Source organism: Parasteatoda tepidariorum, chromosome 11 (assembly GCF_982258835.1).
Source record: "Parasteatoda tepidariorum strain Cologne lab strain chromosome 11, Ptep-v5.0, whole genome shotgun sequence".
In the NCBI taxonomy this organism is placed as follows: Eukaryota; Metazoa; Arthropoda; class Arachnida; order Araneae; family Theridiidae; genus Parasteatoda; species Parasteatoda tepidariorum.
In genome coordinates, this window is record NC_141765.1 from 58,548,878 (window position 1) to 58,576,844 (window position 27,967).

The 27,967-nt window shown below is 25.8% G+C and overlaps 1 protein-coding gene and 1 long non-coding RNA gene across 25 annotated transcripts in view; one reads left to right on the forward strand and one right to left on the reverse strand.

Moving 5' to 3' along the window:
* LOC107450919 (uncharacterized) overlaps positions 1 to 27,967 on the reverse strand; it is a 653,937-nt gene that overhangs the window by 203,740 nt on the left and 422,230 nt on the right. For 8 of the 24 annotated variants that reach the window (XM_087155134.1, XM_087155141.1, XM_087155138.1 and 5 more), the window contains exon 2: positions 21,158 to 21,223. The exons of 7 other annotated variants lie outside the window; for them this stretch is intronic. In XM_087155134.1, coding sequence (XP_087011260.1) covers positions 21,158 to 21,223 — 66 coding nt within the window. Of the gene's footprint in view, positions 1 to 3,083; positions 3,952 to 21,157; positions 21,224 to 27,967 lie in introns of those variants that run through there. 9 more of the 24 variants (XM_087155158.1, XM_087155157.1, XM_087155155.1 and 6 more) reach the window with 4 other exon arrangements.
* Positions 3,975 to 27,921, forward strand: LOC147801813 (uncharacterized). Its single transcript, XR_015430478.1, has 6 exons — positions 3,975 to 4,434; positions 4,740 to 4,770; positions 6,973 to 7,022; positions 10,827 to 10,848; positions 12,094 to 12,129; positions 27,677 to 27,921. It is a non-coding gene; the product is annotated as an uncharacterized LOC147801813 (long non-coding RNA).

The window sequence follows — 27,967 nt, forward strand, 5'->3', positions numbered from 1 at the left end:
CAAATTTCAAAATTCACGCAATTTTTAAGATTGAGCTTGAAAGCATTTCTTAAACGTATTCCTTAAAAAGCTGTGCCAATGTTTGTAGATTCTTAAATTATGATGAGCAAAAGACAATGAATATAAATCTTTCATTATCTTAACATCAACCAGATACTTGAAACTATCTGTGACACTAAAATAATATATCACGAAATATATTATTGAATATTAGGTTTTCTGCTTTACGAAGTTTATTTATTATTGTCAAGAATGATTTAAAACTCAATTCAAATCATAGTCTTTTTAAAGGTGATTGTCTGATAGGAAAAACACAATTTTTAAATAAATGATAAAAGTTTTAAAAAATCGCTATAGGTAATAGTTTGTAGTTATGCCAGTAAACAATTTTTACCCATTTTTTAGTTGCGGTTCATTTTTAACATTTCTTAAAAAAGGAAGTGTTGCGAACCTAAATGGTTTTTGTACTGAAAAATTATCAGTAATAAACATAACTAAATTTAGCATGGCTTATAATGATTAATCTTTTTTTTAAAAAAATGCACGATTCATCGTCGAAGTATCAATAATTAGCAGTTTAATGAATTTAGTGCTCTTCAATATGTTTTAATCTGTTTAACATACTGTCATAAGTAATTCTCGATGAAGCAATTCCAAATATGTATTCAATATTTCAAAGTTGCTCTCCACATTTTGTTCTCAAATAGCGCCTAATTAGAAGAGATGATGTTTCTTACCGATATTGAAATCTATTTTTGTAATATCGTGTCTTTAAAAGTGAATAATTGACATCGGAACACTAATTGTGCTCAATGCATTATTTTCAGTAAGAGTATAATGTTCAGCTTGTTAGGGTAATAAACGCGTTCTCTTAATCTTTTAAAATATCTTTAAAATGTCCTTCTAATCACTTAAATATAAACAATAACTCGGCAAACTACTTTTTAAACTACCACAATGCATTTTCTTCATCAATAGAAAATTAAATTATCCATTAAGTTTTAAAAAAGAATTATTTTCCTTTTTTGTAAAATAATTTTCGAACTACACTACGTAAAAATGTATATTATATGCACATTTTCGTTTTTTTATTTTTAAAAAAAAAGAGTTTTTATTCAAAGTAATAATACTGATGTATATTTTTTTTAACATTTAAAACTAGAATAGATTCCTTCTATGACTAGATTCTTTCAAGTTTTTTTTATAAAAATAAATAAGCTTTCACAATTGAGTCTTTCTTAAAAGGATTTTTATATATGTTATGTTTTAGAATTATTTTATTTAAATTGCTGACCTCCAATATGGTTTTGTATAACCATTAATACAAAGCATCCTAACTTTATCAGAGTTATACGTTCTAAGCCAGAAATGTTTAAGTAAGCATAAATCTTGGCATGAAAGCTATATAATTTTTAAACTATTTCACTATGATTGAGATAGATTTGAATAGTTTTAAAAAGAAAATCTTGCAAAAGGAAGGGAAAAAAAACATTTTGCTTCGATTGAAGAAAATTGTACAGCTTTTATCTAACAGCAGCTATAAAATTCAGAATAATTAAGAAAGAGAAAAATACGCTGAAAGTGCTTACTTCACTAAAATATTTTTTGCGACTGTTAAAAGTTACGAACAATTTAAAAAATATTATAAGTTGGAAAAGTCTAGATTATGTATGACTTGTATAAAAAAAGTTTAAATAAAAATTCCTAAGAAATGATATTTAAATCATTATAATAAATAATAATCATTTGTTTATTTATTTTTCCTAGCACAAAACACATGTTTAAACAAATAAATATAACTCGCAGCCTTTCCTTAAAATGAGGCGCTCTAGACAGCTTTTTCCGTTTACATAAAAATCAGGAACGGAAAATCCTTTAAGATTAGCCTTACGCTGCTTATTGAATGTTTAAGTAAATGAGAAAACGTCGGCGAAACGGAATTCTGATTTACCGCCTACTGTTTAATGAAGGTGATGGATTAAGGCAGGAGTATACAAAAGATGTCAATAGAGGGCGCTCGCAGACAACGAACTTGCTTTTCGTTCCGTTTTGTTGGGGCTGCTCAAAGTAAACATTTCTCCTTATCATGTTTCTGTTCACACCTAAATGATTAGAGAAGAAAAGGATAGCGCGCGCAAATTTTCTTCTTTATCACTTTACTCCGCCACGATAAGATGCCGGAAGAGAAGATTTATTCAATGAATAGTAATGCCAGATCTAGAGGAAATGTTTATAATTTATTGAACCATAATTTTTTTATTGTTAGATTTAAACGAAAAGCGCGAAATTTCATTTCATAAACACGTGTTACATGAACAATATGATATTTAAACTTATGTTCTGCCGATCTCTTATTTTTCAATAGGAAAAGCATAATATGAAAGGTTAATAATACTGCATCTAAGTTTTTTGTCTGTAAGAACGCGTTTTAAAAGTTTTGTGATTGAATGTTTTAAAAGCAGACCTGTCATGAAAAAGAATTAATTGAAAAACATTTTATTAATTTTCTTAATTTATTGTTTTAACTAAATATTTTTAATTTTACCAATTATAATCTGTTCTTCGTACTTTTTTTTAAATGTGTGTGTAAGCGTTGATGTAAGATTTCTAAAAGTCAAATTTAGCATATCATATAACTGCATTATAACGTTCGTAATTATGTATGTAATAATTACATTAATTATGTTGCATTGAAAATATATCGAATTACTCTAAGAATAAATTAATCAGAGTTTCCAAATTGTAATTTCTTTAAAGCCAAATTTTCCGAAAAAAGAGTTTTAAAAGAAATATATTTAATGTAAAATTTCAGTAGAAATGATACAGTTACTGAACATGGAAATAATTGTTTCATGAAAGCAATAATCATCGTATAATAATTTTTTAATTTAAACAAATTAGCTTTTAAACTAATTTTTTAGTTATTTGAATGAGCTTATTATTTAGTGTTTTAATATTTCTTACTAAGTAATATAATTATAGTTTTTAACTGTTATGAAATCATATTACAATAGTTTTTAATTCCTTTAAATATTATATAAATTAAATAAATAAATGGAAAAAAAATATAAATTCAAACTTACCCGCGTAAAATTGCACCTTAACTTGAACTAGAAAGATTATTTTGAATATTTTTCATCACTTTGATTTGAGTCATTTTATTTCTAAGACACGAAATTATTTACTAGAAATACTTTCGGTGTCTTATTAAACTTTATGACTCGAATAATTTGCTATCTTGGAAAGTCTTTAGTAAAAGAAAATAAAAACACAATTTTTCTGTCAAGTAGAAATTAAAATTTTTCCACTGACATCAAAAGAATAGATGCAAATATAAAAAGGGGAAAAATCCATTGGCTTGATCTTCACTTCTGCATTTTTCGAAAATCACAAAAAAATCCATTATTCTTCGTTAAAGTGCACGAAAAAAAAACGTGTGTGGTGAATATTTGCAATGATTTATGAAAATCCTTTAGTAAATAAGTCCACTTAAACGCACATCTTGTCGAGAATTACGCGTTCAACGCGGTGATCGTCGTCCGAACTAAGTCCAACACTGTCGGCGAAAGGGCATAAGTGGCGTCCGGCAAAGTCCGAGTCGAATCACAAATAACCTAAGTCCGGTAAGGGGTTTAAAAAAGGGATAATTGGGTGGGATAAAAGGAATATCAAAAGAAGGAAGACCTACTTTTATTGACAATCATAGCAGCAACTCCATTCAAGGAGAGGCCAGTTGACTAGAAGGTCAGAGTATTGTCCAGTGGCGGATATAAGTATGAAACGCCGGAACTAATAAAAGGAGAGACTTCTGTTTGGCGGAGCGCGTCGACACACCAACCGATTCCGATGCGAGTCGAGCTTCGACTAAAAGGCGGCAAAGAATAGGGGTCGCAGGATAAAAAGGATTTTGAGGGAGGGCGTGCAAGAATTTACCTTGATTGCCGATAGAGGGAGACTCTGTTGTGGGTGTAGGATTGGGTGCTAGGTATCACGTGCGGTGGAGGGGTGAACATGACGTCACAAGAGAGCTCGGCAGAGGGCGTGGAAGCAAAGAAAATGCGCGTACAGAAGGTTTTCTCTTTATCAAACAACCAAAAGAAGCGCTAGGGACAGGGTAACTGCGCAAGAACCATCCCCTATAGAAGAACATTTTTATACTCTGTGGAAGATCGATTGCACCCACCTCCTCCGTCTCCACACCGTAGAAACATCGCCAAAAAACGCTCCTTGTTAATTATAATTTTTTTTTGAAAAAAGGGAGATGCTTTTCCATTTTCGATGGACCGTCCCTACGATAAATTTACGTTCCTTATAGGAATAAATGTTCGTGGCGCCGCGCGAATTCCTTCACAACTTTTATCGTGATCACTCCTTATCCCTTAACTTCGCGGAAGAAATTTCATCAGTTTCGGTTTCGGCGTTATCGCGCTACCGGTAGGCCTTGCCCGCTATTTAAAAAGCGAATGCATTAATTTTATTTAAATTTTTGCTTGCATACTTTCATTTTAGCATAAAAAATATACTTTAATACATCTATTTTAATTTTACGGAAATAAGAAAGCGTGTTTTTTCTTTTCAGAAATCCTGCATCAGATTTTTTTTTTCTTAAAAAATCAAGTTTGAAAAAGTGACCATATATATTTCAGAAATTTAAATATTGATAGAAATTTAAATAACTAATAATCAATTTTTTTAATTGAATGGTGAGAGTTTTTAACCATAAAATTCTTATATTTCAGTTGATTTAGGGAATTGAGACTGGAAAAAAAGGTAAGCATTATATTTAATTTCGAAGACAACTTTCAAAAATTTTAAGTCTTCAGATTGCATACTTTAATATTATTCTCTAAAAGAGTTAGAAAACTTGCAATTTCAGGAACTAAAATTTGAAATTATGTATTGTATCTAATTTTAAAATATGATAAAAAATCAGCATGGAAATTATTTTTATTTCCAAATGCGTTTATTTACTTCCAGTAGAAAGGAATGAAAACGCTTGCAAATTATTTATTACTATACAATTTATGTCAGAAATTTTTTTAAGACTATAAAAATTGTTATACTAAATATTTTTATGCAACCTTTTTTAAAAAAATATTTAAGAAACAAGTTAACTGAATGTTAGTAAAGTAGTATAATAAAATTTTAATGTTAATAAAATAGTATCTTACTTAAAAAGAGTGTGTGTGTATTTTTTTTTTTCATTTTAGAAAGCGTTCAAAGTAATAATAAAAAAAGAAAGTTTTTTTTATCATTACATTATAAACAAAAATTTAAAAATTGTTGTGAGGAGCAGAAAATATAATTAAAACTAAGAAGGTAAGTTGATAGCAATTTTCTAGCAATTTGAGAATAAAAATAAGTAAGTCTGAAAATTTATAATTTACAAAAACAAATTTTGTAGTTGTTGGTAGTGGAAAATTTTATTTCTTAATTTTTTATTATTAATAATTCTTAATCATCAATTAATTATTATCTAATTTTCGTTTTAATGATTAACTATTCTTACTATTAATAATCTTTAATTTTTTTTTTCTATTTAAAATAGATTCGTCCATAATTTTTTTTCTTCGCTATGATAAAGTAAAAAAATCCTCCTTTTATAGTTTTATTGACAAATTTAAAGAAAAAAAATTGCTGAGAGCAATAGACAATGTTATTTCCATTAAGGTAAGGCGATAAGAAAAATTTCTAATAGTTTGCAGATAAGAAAACATCAAGCTAATAGCTTAATAATCAGCATACATGTTAATAAAGTTAGTGGTAACATATTGCTGTAGCAAACTAAATTTAAAATTATTAGTTTTTTTGCTTAAAAATATTAAAGAAAACTGGACCTACAATATTTCTGTATTTTGTTTTAAATGATAAGATTTTTTCAATAGTTTATAATTAATATTTTATAAATTTTACGTAAAAGAAAATCTTTCTTTAAAAAAAAACGTTCAAGAAAAAAAAATCTTCGTTTTGTTATTTCACTTTGATTAATAGTTTTAAAATTTTCTATGAGTAACGGGAATATATTTGAAGTTGAAAAGGTAAGTTGATAAGTTGATAATAAATCTGAGGAATATCAATTTACGTAAATAAATTTGGTTGCTGTGGAAAGTAGAGAGCTGCATTTTAAGTAAATAATAAATACTTTTACATTTATGTAAGCTCAAAGATTTTTTTTGAACAATTTAATAGCAAATATATGTATATATCAGTACACATATTTTTTTAAGAAATTAAGATTATCATAAATTTATTGGAATTTTTAAAATCTGCAAAACATAACTAAATTTAATGGTTTCACAAAGTTTGATCTATTGTCTAAGAAAAAAAATATGTTAATAAAAATTTTATCATTAGTAAGTTTTGCGAAAAAACTAACAAAACGAATTTAAGCCGAAGTAAACAAAACAATTTCAAACGTGAGATTTTCTACTATGCAGGTATAGACCACCCAAGGCTTTCAAATATCAACTTCTTATCTCTGGTTGAACTTTAAAAAATTCTCCTATGGTATCGTACACCGAATTGCACACTTTACCTTAACTTCGGGCTGTTAACCCGAAACTGTGATGGAATTGAAGAAACAGTGAGTAAAGGGGTTCATTGGACCCCTTACAGGAAATATTTTCACACGCAGATGTAACCCCCCAGAAAAAAATCTTTTCTTCCGTATCCCAAGAGAGGCTGTACTATAGAAAGATCCCTGTTCACCGAGCTCCCCCTTTGCACTAGGTGCATACAACCAGGTTCTTTTTAGAGCCAATAACCTTTCTTGCACTTTATTATAGTATCCTCAAGGAAGTGACGAAAAGTTCACTACCATTCTTATTATTCTACGTGAATATTCTTGAGTGCAATTCCCTTTTAGCTGTTAAAGGAGTAACAATATTTTTATCAATGTTTTGATTAGAGTTTATAAATTTTAGGGTATTTTTTTATCAATGTTTTGATTGAATGACACCAATTTTTATTTAGGATGGATATTTTTGCCGATGTTTTGATTGGATTTTACCAATATAAAAATAGTAAGAATACTTTTACTGAAATTTGCTTTGTTAATTTTGAGTTTATAAAATTTTATAGTTGTAAGGATATTATTCATCCTTATAGTGATTGAACTTTACTAATTATTGTTTAGATGGGATATTTTTCCCATATTTTGATTGAAATTTACTAAGGATACTTTTACCATGTTTTGATTAGAGTTTATCACATTTTATAGCTGAGATATATGTATCCTTATTTTTATTGAACTTTACCAAGTAGTGTTTAGAAGGGATATTTTTGAATGAATTTCACTAATTTAAAGCTAGTAAAAATACGTTTACTAATTTTTACGTTTATAAATTTTAAGCTTGTATATGAGTTATATATTTTTTTTTATCAATTTTTTTGATAAAATGCAGTTAATGTCTGGATATTAATGATATTTCAAAGCATGCTTTGATTTGCATTTTTTTAAAAATATTAAGGTGGTAAGAATGCTTTTGTTTACATTTCGACAGAAATTATCACTTCTCTAAATTTTCCTGTTTTACTTTTTCGAAGAGTGAATTTTTAAGAAACAAAGTCGAAAAACTATGACAGGAATTGTGTTTTTCGTAACTTGGTTTGATTAAGAAACTTTATTAATCCAAAAAGGTAAATATAGCTAAATTATTTTGTTAAGTATGCAACATAAATAGACGACTTAAATTCTGATAGTTTTGCTTCAAAATTTCTGATTGGTTGTGCTTGCTTCTAATAGAGAATTTCCAAAAATGTAAAATACATATTTTGCAATTAAAAGTATTTGGATGTTTCAGATTAGTAAAAATAATAAAAAGCATAAAAGAGCACTCATCATTCCAGTACTAAAAAGGAAATTCATAGTAAATATACCACTTAATTACTATAATTAAATTAGAAATCGTTTAATAAATTTATAAATAAATTTACCTGAGAAAACATTATTTTATTCTTTTTTATTTTTCACTAAATTTATCAATAAATCTATAGAAGACAAATAGACGATTTTAAATGTACAGGGTCCAAAAGTAAACAACACAGAAAGCCTGGCAGACTAAAGCATTATAATTAGCAGTGTTTTGTAGCATAGTAAGTAATTTTGCATTTCTTCATGACAACTTTTCTAACTTTTTGAAAAAGCCCATAGTTTAAAGGTCATAAAAATTAAGTTTTATTCAGAGAACACTTAGCTATAAAGTAAATTGTACTATGTCTTTATCAACGTTTATTTACGAATTAAACAAAAACTCCATTTAAAAAGAAAAAATTGCATAAAATGTAAAAATTTTTGGATATTTTTATTGAGTCTTACAGAATATTTTAAAACATATTATGTAATTTCTTTCTACGTATATATGTTTTTTTTTTTTCATTTAAGTTTAAAGTTCAGATATTGTAATGTCATTACGAAGTGTTGACAAATGTTCAAAAACCTTTAAGGTAGAATAGGCTTTAATATTCTTAATGAAATTAATGGCCCTATTAAAAACATATAAATGACATTGAAATTGTAGCGTAAAAGTGCAAATAATATCAGATTCCTTTTATGTTTAATGATAATATATTAAAATCGGTAGCTTTTGTTATTTGGTAAAATATTATGTAAGTATTTTACACATTTTCGATCAACATTTCTATTATATGACATAAAGTTAATCTTAAAGTTTAGATATTATAAAGTAAACAATGATTTGGATGACATCGAGGAAGTTTAATATACAGGATATATTTTTAAAAAATTTTGTTTATTGTTAATATAAAAAAAAAATGAATATAATGATTATTACGTGTACAACATGACAATATTAAATAAATACAGAAAAAGAATTAAAATTTAAAGTATTTCGTAACAAATTATGTTAGTCATTCTTGCATTTTTAAAAAACAACTTTTCTGTATTTTTTATGAAGTTATTTGTTCAAATATTACAAAGTTATTACAATTGATTAAATTGGTTTATAATATTTTGATTTATAAATAATGTTATTACAGTAAGAAAGCGTCACTTTTTTATAAACAATGTAATGCTAAATGATGCAATGGATTAATACTTATTGTAAGTTTTTAAGAGTAAAAATAATCAAAAAACGATGTTTATGCCTGGAAAAGCATAAAGCAATATCTAGTTAAATCGATGTATCTAAAAACAAGGTAAATAATTGTAAAACAAGCTTAATAATTTATAGTTAAAAATTTACGAAATGATAGCAAAATAATAGCTCAAATTTTAGTATGAGCAATGTAATGCATGAACTTGGAGTATTTAGTTTGAAATTCAATCGTTTATTTTAATATAAGCACTCTATTTTTAAAAGCTTAAGAGATAAATTATTAAAAAAAGAATGCACACTTCAAAATAATTTTTCTAAGAATACAACAGTTTCTAAATCTCATATAAATTTTACATTAAGTGTTTTATAAAAAGGATTTTCGATAGAATCAAGATCTTAGTTTCATTATTTCGTAATATATAAAAGACAGCATGTTTTAAAAATAAACTTTAGTTGCAGCTTTTTGACTTTCGTCTTGTAAGCATTTTATTTTAATTAGATTTTGCAGGTGTTTCAGCTCTATTTTACAAAATATTTAATGCTATTTAAAAGTATCAATCAGTACAAAAAACATACTCACACTATTTACAAAAGGTTCATCAATTACTCAGTTGATATCAGATATAAGTAAGAACGGCTCAGGATTCTGATGCGACTATTTTTTGCCAGGGAGCAAAAAACAAATACTTAGAATTTTCATTAAGAAATTATTTTCTTCAATATTTGGTTTGGTTGGCCAAATTTCGACTTGAAATGGGTTTAAAATTGTTATTTTTCTTATTTAGGCAAGAAAATTTACCAGCTTTTGAAAATAAATTTTAATAGGTTGTGAATTTCAGTAATTAAAGTAAAGAGCTCTTAAACATTTGTTTGGGAATCTGAATTAAATTTCAATTCTTGATCTGAAATGATTCTCAATTCTATGAATAAATCATAAAAATTCAATATATGAACTTAAGCAAGAGCTTATCAGTTTTCAAAAATATTCTTAAGAGTATTTTATTATAAAATTTAAATTTTCATCTTCGTATACAGTTTTTTTGTACTACCGAAGTGTCAACAATTTATGTCGAAACGTTAATCATTGAAATTTATCTTACTAAAACACGTTTATATTTTGATTTTTTAGCGTTTTTTTAAATACATTTAAAAATTTTGCTGTTTTATTTTTGACGAAATTTTCCTTAATTCAAGTATATTTTTGTCATAACTATATCCATACTGATTAATATAGTAGCTTTTGAAAAAGTGAAGTGAGGACTTAGTTTAATTTAAATTTTTCTTATTCAATTATCGAATCTGAAACAAAATTTAAAACTAAGCAGCTACTTCTATAATTATCCTTGTTTAAAGGTGACAAATTCCCCAAATTTAGAAACTATGCCAATCATAATAACTAATATCAACGTCAATATTTTTAGTCAGAAAATCTTAAATTTAAACTTTTGTTTTCGTTTTCATTTTAAGTCTAATATTAAACTAGATTTGGCTGCAAATCTGTGATATAAAGTTTAGTAAGTTATGTTTGGAAAAATTAGTATCTCCCCTAAAAACAATGACAGAAAAATTTAAAACTACTGAAAAAATATTGTTTTTATTGACATAGCCAAAGTACGAATAAAATAGGAACAAATGTATTTAAAAGCAATGGTAAGTTAAAAATCGTGTTCTTCGTCATTTACTGTTTGTGCTATCCAAATCCCAAATCTAATATCCAAAACATTTTGAAATCTTGGATTTCTTACTTAAATTTTGTCTCTTTTTTTCCAGAAATACTACCTGTTCATAACAGGTATGTATGAATTAGATTTAGAAAACAAACATATGTAATTTTGATGGACATAATAATTTATAATGTGATATTTTATTAGGAGCTTGGGTAAAAATAAAATTATTTAGAGAGAAAAAAACAAAAGCTTCATACTTTGTTTATTGACTTGGTTCGTTGTTAAATCGAGGATTTTCAATAAATTGCATCCATGATTTATTTAAAATACAGAATAATTGAAGGCTTTATTCATGATAAATTATTTGCAAAAAATTCTTTTTTAAAAATAGTGAAAATGTTACATTTTCAAGACATCAAGTTTTGAGATTATTTGAACTTGAAAGCTGGATCCATGAATTTTTAAAAGTTATTTTAAAGGGCAATGTCAATCTCATTTAAAGAATTAAGCTTTCTTAGTTTAAAAAAAATTTAATAGTGATTAAATAGCAGGCCTAATTATTAAATCCTATATTTTCAAGATTAATTGAAATATTGCTAAAAATATTGAAGCAGTGGTTAAGTATTTTAAAACAATAGATAAGCATTGAGCTATGCTTTGAATATGAAATGGAAATAACAATATGTAAAAACTTACTTTTAAGAACAAGGGAAATTTCATTGAAATAAAAATGTTTTCTTAGTTTAATAAGATCAATGATCTTCAAATAATTGAAAGTGTCTCTTAACCAATTTTTTAAAAGTTAAATAGAAATTTTTATAAAAATATCGAAAAAGTTATTCAGTATTTTAGAGAAATGAACACGTATTGATCAGTTTTTTCCTTAAATCCAAATACAGAATTTAAATATATTACAACTTACTTTCAAGAGCAAGTGCAATTTATCTCAATGAAAATGTATTCTTAGCTTAGTAAAATGTAATGCAGATAAAACAATTTAAATAAACTTTAACAATTTAAACTTTTTAAATGTAATTAATGTAGAACTTTATATTACGAATCAGTTGTAAAAATTTTCAGTGTAATGACTAAGCATGGAAATATTCTTTAAGTTTCAAAGCTGAATTCACAGCTTATTTAAGTTATATTTCAAGGGCAAGCATTATATTCCCATGATGAAAGCCGTTATAGAAAGAATTTTTACTTCATGCTTGTTCGAATAACAAAAAATAGTACTAAAGCCAGTATCTTAAATTGTAGTTGAAATGTTTATAAAAACCAAGAATCAATTGTCAAATTTTCAAAGCAATGATAAAATATTGATCAAGACTTCTGATTGAATTCACACTATTATAAAACTTGTTTTCAAGGGCAAGTGCAATCTATCTACAATGAAGGTGTTTTTAGTAAGTATATTTAATATATAACTTCTATATATAATATATAATGCATAACTTCTGCAAATATCTACTAAAGGACCCAGACATGTGATTTTAATTGTAACCGAAATTTTTATAAAGATATTAAATCAGTTTTTTTAAAGCAATATTAAAAGATTTAGCAATTGTTTTAGTTTCAATCCTGAATTTCTCTTATAATTTTTTTAATAATTTTCTACAATCATAACTGAATTTCTAATCTGTAAAATTTTGCTTTCAATGGCAAATACAATCTGAACTAAATACAAGTGCTTCAGCAAAAACATAACCTAATTTTGATGCAAAAATGGAATAGAATACTTAAAAATGAATATTAAAGCGTGATTTAAGTATAAGGATTCTCTTGTTAAATTTTCAGAATGATCACCACATTTTGAACAGTTGTTCAAGTTTTACAATTATATTTATAATATGTAATAATTCATCTTAAATGTCAAGTGCAATCTCCCTACAATGGAAATATTTTCATAAGTATAGTGGATCATTTGTATATAAAACTAAATATAATACCTAAAGAAACATTTAAAAGTATGATTGTAATATTTTTATAAGTTTAATGAATAGGTTTTTACATTTTTAGAATGATGATCAAATTTCGAATTATTATTTAAGTTTTAAAACTGTATTTACAATATGTTATAATTCAATTCAAAGGTCAAGTACAATCACTCTATAATGAAAATAATTGTAGCGAGAAAATTCAGCGTATTTTAATCAAATAACTAAGAATAGTTGTTAAATTGTATTTTAGCGCACACGGATACGCTTCTTTTCAAAATTCTAGTCCTTCTTACCACAGATTTAGTAAAAAATACAAAACTAAAAAATAAATTTAATCAAATAAATGGTTTTTATGCTAAGCTCGTTGTATCATCATAAAATTACCGAATTTTACTACACCCACAAAATTTTATCACACATCATAAAATCATATTTTAATGTTAATTTTACCAAAATAATTACCGAAGCGCTTGGGTAAAAATTACCGAGATTTTTGGTATTCCCATAGAACCAGATGAGCAGTAAAGTTTACCATATTCTGGTAGTTTTGACCATTACTTTTTCACAGTGTTATATAAAACTTTTAATAAAAATAAGGAATCAATTATAAAGTCTAAGGTGCAATGACTAAATGTTAAATTATTAGTAAATTGAATTCGTTATTTCTTGCTGTCCATTTCAAAGGGTACGTAAAATCTCAGCTAAGACTACGACTAATTAAAAAATAAAAACCGAACTTTTTTACACTAATACAACAAAAATAATATCATAATTAGTCTTTTTAAGCTTGAATTAAATTCATAACAAAATTTTTCATTTAATATTTGAACCTCATTCAACTAGTGTCTTTTTTCTGCATTTTTTTAAAGACAGATATTTTATAGACTAAATGGAAAATATATTGGATGAAAAATTCAGATGCTTTTAAGGTAATATAAACAAAAACACTTGAAGCATAGTTTGGGACTCATTATATTACTACATATTTCAAAAAATTTCCTCAATAGTAATGGTCATAAAATGCTGATATTAATATCGATGAAATGTTAAATTTCCTTCTGACATGCTTAGCAGAATTGAATTGACACAGTTAAAGTTTATTTTCTGCTGAAAATAATCTTGAAAATGAAGAAAAAGCTTCTTTTAACAAATTTAACTTAATTTTGCAATGCGAACTTTTGTAAAATTTACAGTGCATTTAGTATTTGGCAGAAAGGAATTTTAATTTTGCAAAAGTTTCAGAATTGGGAAACGAGTAAAAAATATTTTATTCTAGAGTTTGGAAATAAAGCAAGATCTATTTTGAATTCATTGTAGTTTGACCTTCAATACTGGTTTGAATTACAGTGATTGTATTTTACACTGACTAGATTTCAAAACAAAATAAGAAAAATAAATCAAGAAATGAAATCTCTTTTAAAGGAAGGTTTCAAAACAATATTACTTTTAATATGTTTATAACAATATATTCAACAATTGTATTATGTTTTCGCAAAATTTCAGATATTTGCAATAACTTTGGAACCCTTTTTGAAATAATCAAAACAAAACAATGTAGAAAATAAAATGTGGAGCTGCACGGATATATTTGGTTTTAATACAATAAAAAATAAGCAACTACAAGTAAATATGTTGAGTATTTTACTGAAAATTAGGATTTAGATTATAATTATTTACGTCAGACTGTATAGTAAAAATAAAGTTCTATTTTACTTGAAATTTCCAATCGTAAGCAAATTTAATGTGACACACTCGATAAAATTTAAAATAAATGTCTCGTTGTTAATAATTGATGGTATTTAGAAAATAGAATATAGTTAAAAATATAAAATAAATAAATTGCAATCGTTATTTTATATCCTTTTAAAAAGTATTTTCTGCGAATGGTTTAAAATACCGAACAAAAATTTTTCTTAAGAAAGAGTAAAGATTGACTTATTTTAAGTTACACAGTAAAAGCCAATTTAAGCCAATTTCAATTGCATAATGAAAGTCCATATAAGTTAACTTATATCATGCAATAAACGTCATTTGAGTTGTACAACAATATAATTAAGTTGTACAAAGAATCGTAGCGTACAAAAATAAATATAAATAAAATTAATACTATGGATTCTGGTAATAAAATGGATTTATTATTTTTTATTTTTGATATAAAATTTGTAACCACAGCCTATTTCAGAACCAATTATATATTTTCATTTTCTTTCTTTAGCACGTTATAGTGCATGTAATTGGAAAAAAGTTTTTAAGCGTATTTTTATAATGAATTAAAATATATGGCCAGAAAAAAATGACTTGTTTTTAAAAAAACTTAAAGAAACTTTCCAATTGAGTTTAGAAAGTACGAAAACTAAACCGGCTGTATATTGGTATGTGGATATTCAAAACAGTAACAACATGAAATATCAATAAAAAAAATATTGATAGAATTTTTAATTGAATTTCATTTCTCTCATTACTAAAATTAGTATTAATGGCACATTTTAGATTAACACATTTAGGCATATTTTTTAGATTTACATTAGGCACGTTTAGATTAGGCACATTTTGGATTAGTGATTATTTCTAAAATAGGTCATAGTGCAATAGCAGATTAACTAAATAAATTGTATGGATGATTTTTAAACTTAAAATAATTTTAACTTTATTTTCGCATTAAAAAATCTGAACACTTAAATTTGACATTCACTGAAGACAGTATTAATATTGCCAATTATTTCGCTAAGCAAAAATTTTAGAAAAGAATTATGTGCATTTGAACTTTTTGTTAAGTCTGGAGTACCAATAAGAATTTTCTTCAGATGAAATAGTTTATAGTTAATTATGCTCAATAATGTTTGCTTTATTTTTACATTATTGTTTTTATTAATAATTGTAAAAGTTTTCGCTATTCTTTTAAGAATCGGAAGAAATAAACTTTTGTTTTACACTGAGAAAAAAAAGTAGGGTCAAAATTACCTGGGGACACCGAGCAATTTGGTAATTTTTTTCCGATGCGTAAGAGAAATATATTGTTAATTTTGGTAAAGTTAACAATAAAATATAGTTTTATAATATGTGATTAAATTTTGTAAATGTGGTAAAATTTTCTAATTTTATCATGATATCTTAGAGCATGGCATAAAAACCATTTATTTGGTTAAATTTACTTTTTTTTCTAAATGTTTGGTAGTAAGAAATATAATTTTTCAAAACTGGAATAACCGGTAAACCGTCACCATATGAAGGGAATAATTTCCAATTGGTTGATTTAAATACTGTATACTTTGATTTTATTAACCAGAATTCTGTTTTTTTAGAGCAATTTTATAATCTATCTTTTCATTTTTTTGTTAGAAATGTTAGTAATTTTACTAGAATTTATTTCTCCAAGCATTTTATTAAAATATAAGATTTGAAAAATAAATATTAAATATTTTCAACAGAAACATTACTTAGGTAAACATACTTTAATTATGATTTGAAACTAAGAAACCATTAAGGCTGTTTATAGGAGTAAAAATGTACTTTAAAACCCCGATATCACGCAACAGTAAAAAATTATTAAACTTTAATGTAAGAAATTAGGCTTATTAAAATGAGCCTATTCTTATGTTCTATTAAATGTTTGAGATCTTAGCATTATCCGAGGTTCATTCATATTTTTTCTCTTTCTTTCTAGTTATTGATGAATAAATTACATGCTTATAAACACGTAGTTCAACATAAAAACAATGAGTAATAACCAAATATTTGGCTATAAGCCATGGACTCAGTCCCAATAATATTTAGGAATATCAGAATGCGGCGTTGAAGGAATGATTTTTTAATTGAAACTTGTAAAGTATGAATCGTGTGTTGAAGATGATTAAGTCTCATGCAACTTAAAGATAATGAAAGTAATCATTAAATCAATAGGATTGCGTGAGCGCAATCAATATATCATCTTATGACCACACAATTGACGCTTTAAAATTTCTTATTCTGCTTTTATCAATTTTTTAGCTACCCTCATAAGGTTTTTGAGGGAGGGGAATTTTCGACTAAGTGAAACTGACACGCATGTTATTGAAGAGTTTGAAAATTTGTTAACTTCAATTTCATTTTCAACACAAGCTGTTTTGTACATGAACAGTTTATCTTTTTTGTTTAAGAGGCAATATTTTAATTGCAAGGCCAGAAAAAAGAATGTTTTGTTTCCAAAATTCTAATACAAAATTGGCGTCTTAAATTGAATTTTTTTGTTTTTATCAATTAAGAAATTTTATCATTTTGTTTTTAGTCGCATTTTATTTTAGAAAGTTTGATTATTTGAATTGATAAGCAAAGAGTTGGAGGGCTTGATTTTTTTAAAATTCTGATTCAAATTCTAAATTAGTGTATTTAAAATGCTCGAAAAAAAAATTTCTTGCGTCGTTTCTCTAAAATTGGTGGACAAATGTATAGGTCTGATAAACTTTTAAATAAAAAAATAAATAATTGTTTTTATTTTGCAATGTAAGATAAAAAACTGAATTCCTTAAGGTAAGAATTGAAAAATATTAGCTTACAGCTACACAATATATTCGACATTGCTTTCCAATTTTAATCTATAAAAAATATTCACTTACAGTTTTCCAAGAACAAAAAAAAATTATTTATGCTTTTGACATAAAAATTTCTTCAGAATATTTAACGATTTTGCTTTGCTTCAAAAACTTATAGACTTATTACATTTTTTAGCCATAATGTTTCGCTAAAAAAAGTATATTGTTATTTAATTGTTTTCGGTCTATATATTGTATTTGATTATAATCAAAAATGAAATAAAATTATTTGTTTTTAAAAAAGTTTTTTTTTCATATTCCATAAAGTATAGTTTTTATCTGCATTTTTTTAAAAAAAAGACCTGTATTTTTTCTTAAAAAAGACCTGTATCTTTTATATTCTATAAAGTATGGTTTTTATCCGCATTTTTTGAAAAAAAGACCTGTATTTTTTTAAAAATCTATACGTATAAAGAACCAAAGGCTGTAGAAAATGTAGTAGAAGGTGACCACCGTATTTTGCAACGTTTACAAAAAAATATAAATGTGATTAGTTTTAGATGCAAAACATAATTTATCGCTAAATCAATAAAATGTTAGTAGTTAGTATTTTTATTTTATTTAGGGTTATTGAATACCGCACATAAAATAGCGTAGTTAAAAGAGATACGACTAGTAGTATCAATAGAAATATCATTTATTTTGTTTATTTCATTTTTTTAAAGCAAACCATTTGATTACTAATAAAAATCTGGGCACGCAGTTAGTTTTCGCTCAGATAAGTTTTTATAGAATTTGAAACTTATTGTGCAGTGGCATGTAAACTTATTACAGGAAAATGAAACTTATTATTAGATAATGCAGTAGTCTTAAGATGTAAAACCAATCTAGTACGGGTTAATGAAAATAATATCATTTGTTTTAATATCATTTTTTGAAAATGGATGGTTTACTTCAAAGCAAACTTGAATGTTCTGACATTCAAATCTAAAATTTCATAGTCGTAAATATTACCTAAAAATAATCATTTACAGTTAAAAGATGAATGATTCGTTTTCCCTTTATTGCCCCTTGATCAGTAATTATACTCTTAGCATCACAAAAATGTGCGTTTTAATACAGGTTATTGAAAAAAAATTAAATTTTATTTTATATTCATTTGATAAGGAATTAATATAAATGCAATACAAACAGATACAGAGTAACAATAACCCGGGTCAGGGTATTCAAAATTATCTTCTATCAACAAAATTGTAAGCTTGTTTTTTAATTCTTCGAACTTAGAATGAATTATTACAGAAAACAATATGAAATTTTTAAATATGGATGTTTGCTTTATGATCCAATCAAGAACACTTAATTTCGGACCAAGAAAAATGTTACTCACGCAGAAAAAAATCATATCAACGCATTTTTTTTTGAAAAAAAAAACTACCTTAAGTAAATTTACGACTCTGAGTTTTAGTTCTTTTTGACAAATAGAAAGACATTGAATGCCATTTAAGGAAAAAAATTCAATATATTTTTTCTATCGTTTTTTCCTTTAAAAAATCATCGCTTTTAAAATACGACACAGTAAAAACTAATTTTGCACAACACTTTTTTATTCTATCCCCCTTTCGTTCGTCATAAAATGCAAAAAATGTGATCATAAAGTGACTAAAATACCATACCCTGACATTTAGCACTTTGCCTTAATAATTCCCACGCTGAAAGGGAGTGTCAGTATATTGAGAAAAGTTCGGAGAGCAAATAAGAAAATGAACTACAAGTCAAGGAGTGAAATGAACCGGAGGGGCTTGTATGCCTTTGTTCAGATAAGAATAGGTGCCGGATAATCCGGAAGGGTTAGCTACCTATTGTTAACCCTTTAAGTGGTAAGGAGCATTGCTGACGGGGATGTTAACTCCTTAAGTTTCTCTATCATTGAAAAGATCGCGTTAAGAAAAGAAAAATGAAGAGAAGATTTAATAGCAGATGTAAAATGATTGTGTTAGCATTTTTCGTCGTCTTTTCTAAGTCATGATTGATGAAAGACTAGTTATCAGATATATAGAAGGTGAGGGAATGTGTTTGTCAATAGGGATTGTTTAGAGCTTCATTGATCACAAATGTTTTATTTATTTTTAGGAGAAATCACTTTCGATTTAAGTGTGCATGTTTATTCTAATAAAGTATTAAATTGAAAAAATATTTTTAATGTTCTTTCCATAATTTTATATTATTTAGTTCAAGAAACGTTAAAGTAATGCATAGTGACATTTTAACTATGAATTAAAATGCTTGAAAAAAATTAAGTTAAGATGTATTTCTGTCAAGGGATAAAAGTGCTTACTAGTTGATAAATAACTCCTCAAACTTTATACATTATGTTTAAATTAAATAAATATCCCATTTATTAATAACATTTTGTTTTTTAAATGGGCTTTTAAGAGTTTCTACTTATTTTCTGATTTTTATTTTCATAAATTCATTTCTCGGGAAAATAATTCGAATAACAAATTTTTTAATCTGTTGGAAAAATTAAAACTATCTTTAAGTTTTTATCTTTTAATAAAAATCACTCGATTTCAATGTAAAAATGAATTTCAAGATTATAAAAAGTTAAAAGGGAGTTATGAAAGTGATGCAAATAAATCATTAGTAAATAAATTTACTTTTTTTTTTAATGAGAATGTGTTCTTTTTATGGGGTTTCAAACCGAACAAAAATTTTTATTATGACTTGATAAATAGAATCCTAATAAATAGTTCCAATCAATATTTTTCATTCTATAACATTAAGGGAAATAAATTTTTGCTGCTACGAAGCGCAGTTTGTCACACTCTATTCATATAAACAGCATTTTTCTCTACAGGTTTTGACTACTTTTGTCCAGTTCACATGCTTATCTCAGCGTTGACTTCGAAATATTTTTAATAATTGTTTGACAAACGGGAAAATATTTAGCCATTAGGCTAACAGTTAGAGTTTTTTTTATTCAAATAATCAAATTTCAGTAAATATACACAAATCATCCGCAAAAGCCATGCTTTCCCTCATGTTTCTGAAATAACTTGGAATCTCCAGGGAACTTCAATGTTAAATATTTAAAGATTTGAGTATTTAATGTCATGCCTTCATCATACTTGAATTATTCATCATAATATTATATTTTAATAATTTAAAAAAAATTTGCAATACTTATATTTTTAAACTATTTAAAGATATACCAATATGTTAAAAACATACCAATATGTTAAAAACAATCCCTTGAGCTTTCGTATTTACTAATTCCGAAAGATTTTTGTTTTCATAATAAGTTTTCACTCTTATATCTCAAAAGAATTTTAATGTAACTAGTTTTTATTTGTCTGTTGTTCACAGCAGTTACCCTTGTTATGAACGAGTTATTATTGATTACGAATCATTGTTATGAACGGGTGAAAATTTATAAAAATGTATGTAAGCGACTGTATTTTTAATAATCATTAAGATAAAACTAACCCGAGAGGATTCCGAAGATTTATACTTCAGATTCTAGTTTTGAATGTAGTGAAATTATGTGTAAATATAAATCAAAATACTTTTTTGGTATTGCTTGAAACTACTTTTTAAAAAATGAAACATTTTGAAAGTAGAAACATTACTATATTAGCTATTATGAGCATTTTATACATTGCTTAAATATTCCCATGTTCTTTTAAACAAAAATATAGTTAGCATTGATAGATTTGTAAAAATTTTCACAAATGTTTTTTTTTTAAAATTTTGTATCTGTTGATGTTATCATGATTACCATAACTATAAATGCTAGAGATTGTACGAGTTTTTAAGAAAAAAAATTGAAAACTTTAGCAATTATCGGAAAACAATAATTGAATATTGACCAAAAACTAACTCCAATCTTTTCAAATCATTGCAACCTTTCTGCTTTAAAAGAACAATCATCGTCTTTTCTTGATTAATTAAATCTGTTTTCGTTCATAAATCAAATAAAAAATCACCTGAAAAGGATTTCGCATTCAGAGTAAATTCAGGCACTTCATATAAACTTTGAGATAAAAATTTACCTGAAATAAAAAAGAAAAATCAGTCAAGATGAAGAAATTTATCATTTTATATGAATAAAATAATATTTGCATTGTAAGTTTAATAAAAATATTGAATGCTGAAAATAATATACAGTCGTATACAAAAGTTTCTGGACGGTAGATTGCTATTATAATTTGATTAAAATAAAAAATGAAATTATTTGTCTTTCAAAACAGCTTAATGTTTTTAATAACACAATTTTTATCTGCAACTTTTAAGAGGTTTTTGTATCTTTTTAAAGCTATTTGTACTAGCAGCCATAGGCTGAAAGAAGTTATAAAAATATAGTATATTTTAGCCTATGGCCTATGGCTTTCAGCCTATGGCTGCTTATACAAATAGGTTTAAAATAATACACCAATTTTTTAAAAGAAGCATATAAAACTGAGCTGTATTGAAAACATAAAGCTGTTCTGAAGGACAAATAATCTTCATTCTTTTGATGTTGCTAAATTTTAATAATAATTTGATGGTTGGAGACTTTCGCATACCACTGTACAGAAAAAATATGAAACTAATTAGCAATTATTAATAAATCGCAATTAAAAAAATGAAGATAAATAATTTTCTGGAAAATAAAATAATGAATTTCAGAATTTTTTTTAAAGTAATTAAATTAATAAAATAGATAAATTTTTCTATTTAAGTTGAACGCATGTCGTGTATTCACCTTGAATAATAGTCACAGTCAAATAATTATAATTTTTTTTCCGAATCCGAGTCAAGAAGTTTAGTAAAAATAATTTAAATTAACATTTTTAAAAGGTTTAGACATTTAGTTATGCATAAAATAAAACTGAATAACTTAAAATTTAATTATAAATAATTATTAAACAGTCAGTAAGTAATAAGCGTGGAGTTTTAATTGTTTGTTGATGCTTTTATCTGTTACTGATATCAAGGATTAATTCTTGAAGATGCTAGTAAAATTAGGTGCCTTAAGTGCATATCGCTTTTTCTCGAGAGAAATTTTGATCTTATTCTAAGTTCATAAGCACTTGTTGATGCAAATTCAAAACAATATATGGCAGCCAAACTGTGTACATTTGAAATATTGCATTTAGGTACAATCTTATTCTCCCAAAATTCAATATAATTTGAATGGGGAGATTTTGTAAGGATTTTAACAATGTTCTTAAAGGTAGCATTATTATTTTTTTTTAAAAATTTGAGAGTCTTTGCGTACCAATTTTAAAACTCCAACGTGGTATGGTGTGGCACGTATGCCACAGGTTGGCCATTGTTGATATTGATATTTACCCATGAAATATCGAAACAAGCCGTAATATGTTAAAAAAAAGTAAACAAGTCATAAACAACTTTAATCTTATCTTTAGAGAGAAACGGGTTGAGTTTTGTTTAAATATTTGAATAGATTTATCAAATTTAAATAATGCGTGAAATTAAGTATTGTTTAAATAAACACTCTAAATACAATAAATTTTCATTTAAAAATTGTTCTTTATGATATCACTGTTAATTGCATATTAAAAAAAAGTTTCAAAGGGGATGAATGTTTCAGTAAACTTATTTATATTCATATTATTTCGTAAGGTTAAGATAATTTCCTTTCACATGGAAGAATTCTAAGGAGATACGTTTATAATTTTAATGATCATTTAAAACTTATAAAAAATGATATGCATTGAGACTTTTATAAGGTATATTATAACTTTTATAAATAAACTTGTATATTTTTTATTTAATAGTATTTTTTTTTCAAAATAGGATTTAATATACTCGTTTTCTTTTAAATAATTGTGAGTAGTAATTTGAACGTAATTTAATTTACTGTCTTATGCACTAAGGTTATTATAAACTATTTTACGAAATAGTGCAAATTCTTAAGGTAATAAGAGTTTTTTTTCTTGGTAGTAATAATCAATTTCCAAACAAGGTGTTCATTATTAAACAATACGGCAGAATATATACTCCATTATTTAAACTTATTCCCGAAAATTCCCAGATTTGAAACTTTTATAGGGTGATTAGCGAAATTTAAATGACAGAGTAAGAGGCAAAAATGTGTTTTATAAAAATAGTCATTTTTTTATAGTAACTATAAAGGTTCAAGAGCAAATTTTTATATATGGCTTATACAATTTAACAAAATTTCGATTGTTTAAAACTATTATTTTTTAAAAAAAAAACTTTGATGTTTTTTATGTTTCCAAACAATAATTTTACTCTAAGGCTCCATGCTCATTAAAAACAAACAAACTCATATCTTAATAGTTTAATTATTTTTAGTGAGCTTTAATTAAACTGAAAAAAAAAGCATTGTCAAAACTATCAAAATATGGTAAAATTTACCGTGTTTCTGGCTTTATGGGAACCCCAAAAATCTAGAAAAGTTTTAGCGAAGCACTATTGTAAAAATTGATAATCGAATAGAACTTGATAATTGAATATGGTCTTATAATATGTGATAAATTTGCTAATTGTGGTAAAATCGTAATTTTATCATCATATCTTAGAGCGTGTCACGCAAAACATTTATTCGGTTAAATTTACTTTCCGGTTTTTTTTTTTTTTTTTTTTACTAAACTTGTATAATAAAAAGAACTATAATTTTGTTCACATGGTAAATCATTACCATATGAACAAAAATATTACCGATGGATAGTTTAAATATTTAGTTTAATGGTTTAAACATATTTTAATTTTATTAACCAGAACTATTGCTTTTTTTAGAAATGGCAACTTTAATAGAATATTATTTTGCCTCATCAACTATATTATCCTGTAATGAAATTGAACAAAGGTTAATTTGTACTATAATATGGTTCCGCATTTAGGTGGCAGCAACCTTGCACGATACTATGACTTAAGATGCTCCAAAATTTTTAACAATAAAAAATTGCTTCAGTTCTTTTATATTCGCTTAGTAACAATATTTTTAGGTCTATAAAAGTTTTGTTGGGATTAGTTAATAAAAAGAGCAAATACAAATCAAGTGATTAAACAAACGATAAAAATAATAGAAAATCAATTTCAGCTCAACAAAGTGTACAAATGGTGTTTATATAAGTGAAAAAACTGAAATACTAAAAACTTTAAGTGATTACTGTACCATTACATAAAAGTGCATTCTTAAAGCTCTAAGTAGATACACTTAACTCATTAAAAATAAAATGCTGATTTTTTGATTGAGCAATATCCTTTTAAAATCGGTTTTAAATAAAACTAATAATAGTAATTATAGAAATTTACAGCAAAGCAACGAATTTGGACAAATAATTTAAACACATTGAGTTTACTCTGCAGCTTTTTCTCATCACAATCGTAAATGTCATGCATTGTTAATAGGATGCAAATACCATTTTAAGCAAATCGACTAGTTTGGGATTTCAACTATAGTGCTATTTGCTTTACCACTTTTATTTACGGAAAGATAAGCAACTATTAAATATATTTAAGCGCAGCCTCGCACTTGCATGAATTTTAGGATTTTTATCTTATGTTTATTTTGCTAAGAAAATGATTTCTTAAGTACAAAACACTTTAGAATTGATTATTGAAATAGTAATTGGCTTATGTGTGCAATGCAAATTGGCTTAAAGGGAAGTTTATTTTTGTTCAACTTTGATATAAATTTGTTTTTATACAGTAAATTGAGGTTTTTAAACTTATAGTTTATGCAATTTTAATTTTTTTAACAGGTTATCTTTTTTTTAAAAAGGGATTTTCCATGCATATGATATAGGTTTTAATGCAAAAATAAATTAACTTCAGAAATTAAATTTAAAAATGAATGTTTTAGATACAATTAGGTGAAGTAATTTTTTCTCAACATCCGATTTCACAAGGAAATCAATCCATAGAATTTAACCCTTTTACGTAGAATTTTTATTAAAAGTATTTTTCATGCCTTTTTCATCATTTTGCTTTAATTTAGATCAAAATAAGCAAAAATTGAACATTATATTTAGAATTTTAATAATTTATGGTTTTGAAAAACAGCAGGAAATACCGATCTTTTTTCGCGTCCAAACAAGACTCACTTTCAAACAATAATTTGCACTTAGTTGCAGTTATTTTGATCTAAGGGAAACATTTATAATTGAAATTTTTTTAACTTTTAAAATCAATTATTGATAAATGTTTGAACATGATTTAAAAAAAAATAAAAAAAGTTCGAGATACTTTTTTTGGATTTTTAATTTCAGCACGATTATCTAACATATTTTTTAATAACTATTAGATTATTTTTTTTTTAAATAAAGAAATGCCAAAATATATTTTTTTTGATTGGAGCATCAGAAATAAAATATTTTAAAAGGACAATTAGGTACCATCTGCGTCAAAGGGCTAAACAGTTGATGGCACAATAAAAGGTCAAGCAAAAAGAAAACAGATTAGAATGAGATAAAATGAACAATACTCAATAAAAAAAACCCACTTAAGAGTTTCAGCTGTTAAGTTGTTAAGTTTATAAAATTTAATTGGTTGTTAAGATTTAATCAGTTGGTTTAACTAATCGATATCTAAAGCAATCAATATATATTCTATAGCTTAATCGAAGTCAAAATAGACTGTTTATTTTGAAAAGCCAATTTTGTCATCAAATAAGATGCATAGAAGAAGAAAAAAAAATCTGGTGAAATTACCGTACTGTATGTTAATTACATTTCTGGTAAAAAAATAATAATTCTGGTCATAAAATCAAAATATACGAAATTTAAACAATTTATTTGGCTCGTATGGTAATGGTTTGCCGAAAATTCCTGTTTTCAAAATTATAGTTCTTATTACCACACATTTAGTAAAAATACAAAATTGAATGCAAATTTCACCGATCCAGAGGTTTTCATGCTATGTTCTAAGGTATCATAATAAAATTACCACATCTAAAATCAAAAATCACAGTAATTAAACCACATTCTACTGTTAATCATACCAAAAGTTATTACCAATGCCCTTTGGTGGTAATTATTTTTTGGTGTTTCCATAGAGGCAGAGATATGGTAAACCGTGTCATATTCTAGTCGTTTTGACTATGTTTTTTTTCAGTGTATATTGATTGCTTTAAGCATGCTCAATTAATTAAACTGACTAATAAAATGAGGATGCATGAAATGAGTAATAAAATGATGATGGTTAAACATTTTTTTACATACTAAAAGCAAGCATTTTTGCCTACATACTTTGCAATTTTGAACACAACTCAAAAGACAAGAGAGCACAAGGTTAAGTATTTAATTTCATAACCATCGTTGGAAAGCCGACCCAATTTTGGGTTTACGAATACCAGTATTCAAATCGGTAGCCTTGAAATTTTGAATCCAATCCAGAAGAACCCAATCCTTAACTAAGTGGATGAGCTTTTGAATGACAATTACTCACGGTAGCGTTATGTGAGAAGAAAACTTCACAAACTTCGCATGGTTAGCTCGACAGCAGCATGATTCTTTAACAGCTGATTATAATTCGTATCAAAACAGTGGTCGTAGTGGGTCATGTCATGAGCTGTATGCGAAAGAATTGGAAGACAAACTTGTCCTTGGTAGACAAACTGTTATTAAAAGACAAGCGCTCTATCCCCCGAGCTACTACAGTTATGCACTTCTAAAATTCTTCTAAATAATGCTTCTAAAAATGCAATCTCTTATCAAATCAAATCAAATTTTCTATCTAATTAATACTTCTTAAAATTCAATAATATTTTTTAGTTTCTCAAATTTTTTTTTTGTCTAGGTGCATGATTTTTCAGTTGGGTAAAAGTTCACGTGAACTTCACTTTAAAAAATTTAAAAAGCTAAAAAAATTATACTATTAGTACCTTTTTTTTATAAAAAGAATTTAATACATGAGTTTACGCATTAAAGAAGAATGTTTTTATACATATTGCTTTCAGATATTTTAATCTCTTCAATCTAAGAAATTAAAAAAAAAAAATTATTTCATTTGTTCATTTTTTTTTACTAAAAGAATTCAACACGTGACTTCAAACACGTGCAAAGCTATTTATGAGGTTTTTTTTATTAAATACCCTTTTTAGTTTTTTTTTAGAATTTCACTTAAAAAATAAACGAATAAAAATTAAGAAAAAAAAAACTATTTTATTTGTGCCATTTCTTCCGAAAAGAATCTAATATGTGACTTCAAGCTCTTACATATGAGGAATGTTTACTAAACATTTTATTTCGATATTTTATAATTTAACTATAAATGTTATCCATCTTCAATTTTTCTTACGATAAGAATTTAATATAAGACTTCAGACATGTATGAAGCTCTTCATCTTGAAAGTTTTTAACATTCCATTCAAGATATTAATAATTTCACTACAAAAAGTTAAAACGGCTTTAAACCCGTTTAATACTATGAATTTATAAAGAATGTTTTTAAACATTCTTTTTAGATTTTTAGTACTTTCAGACATACATTGCTTTTTTTTTATTTTTTAACTCTACCCTTGCTACTTTCAGGTCGTTCACAGTCTGCCTTTCCCATCACCTGCTATAGTTTACGTCTGATGCTTTCAGAATCAAGAAATAAATTTGATAAATGTACCAACATGGGGACATGTATTTTTTTTCGCTAAGCACATGACTAAATTCTTACAAACAACCTAAAAATGGATTGAAATAATTAGTTTTCCTGGAAACACCAGGAATGTCGCTGATTTTATGTTTTTATGTGAGTAATAAAAATGTTTATTTGATAAATGATACGACCGCTTTTCAAGACACTTTTTTAACGAAACAAATTTAAACTTT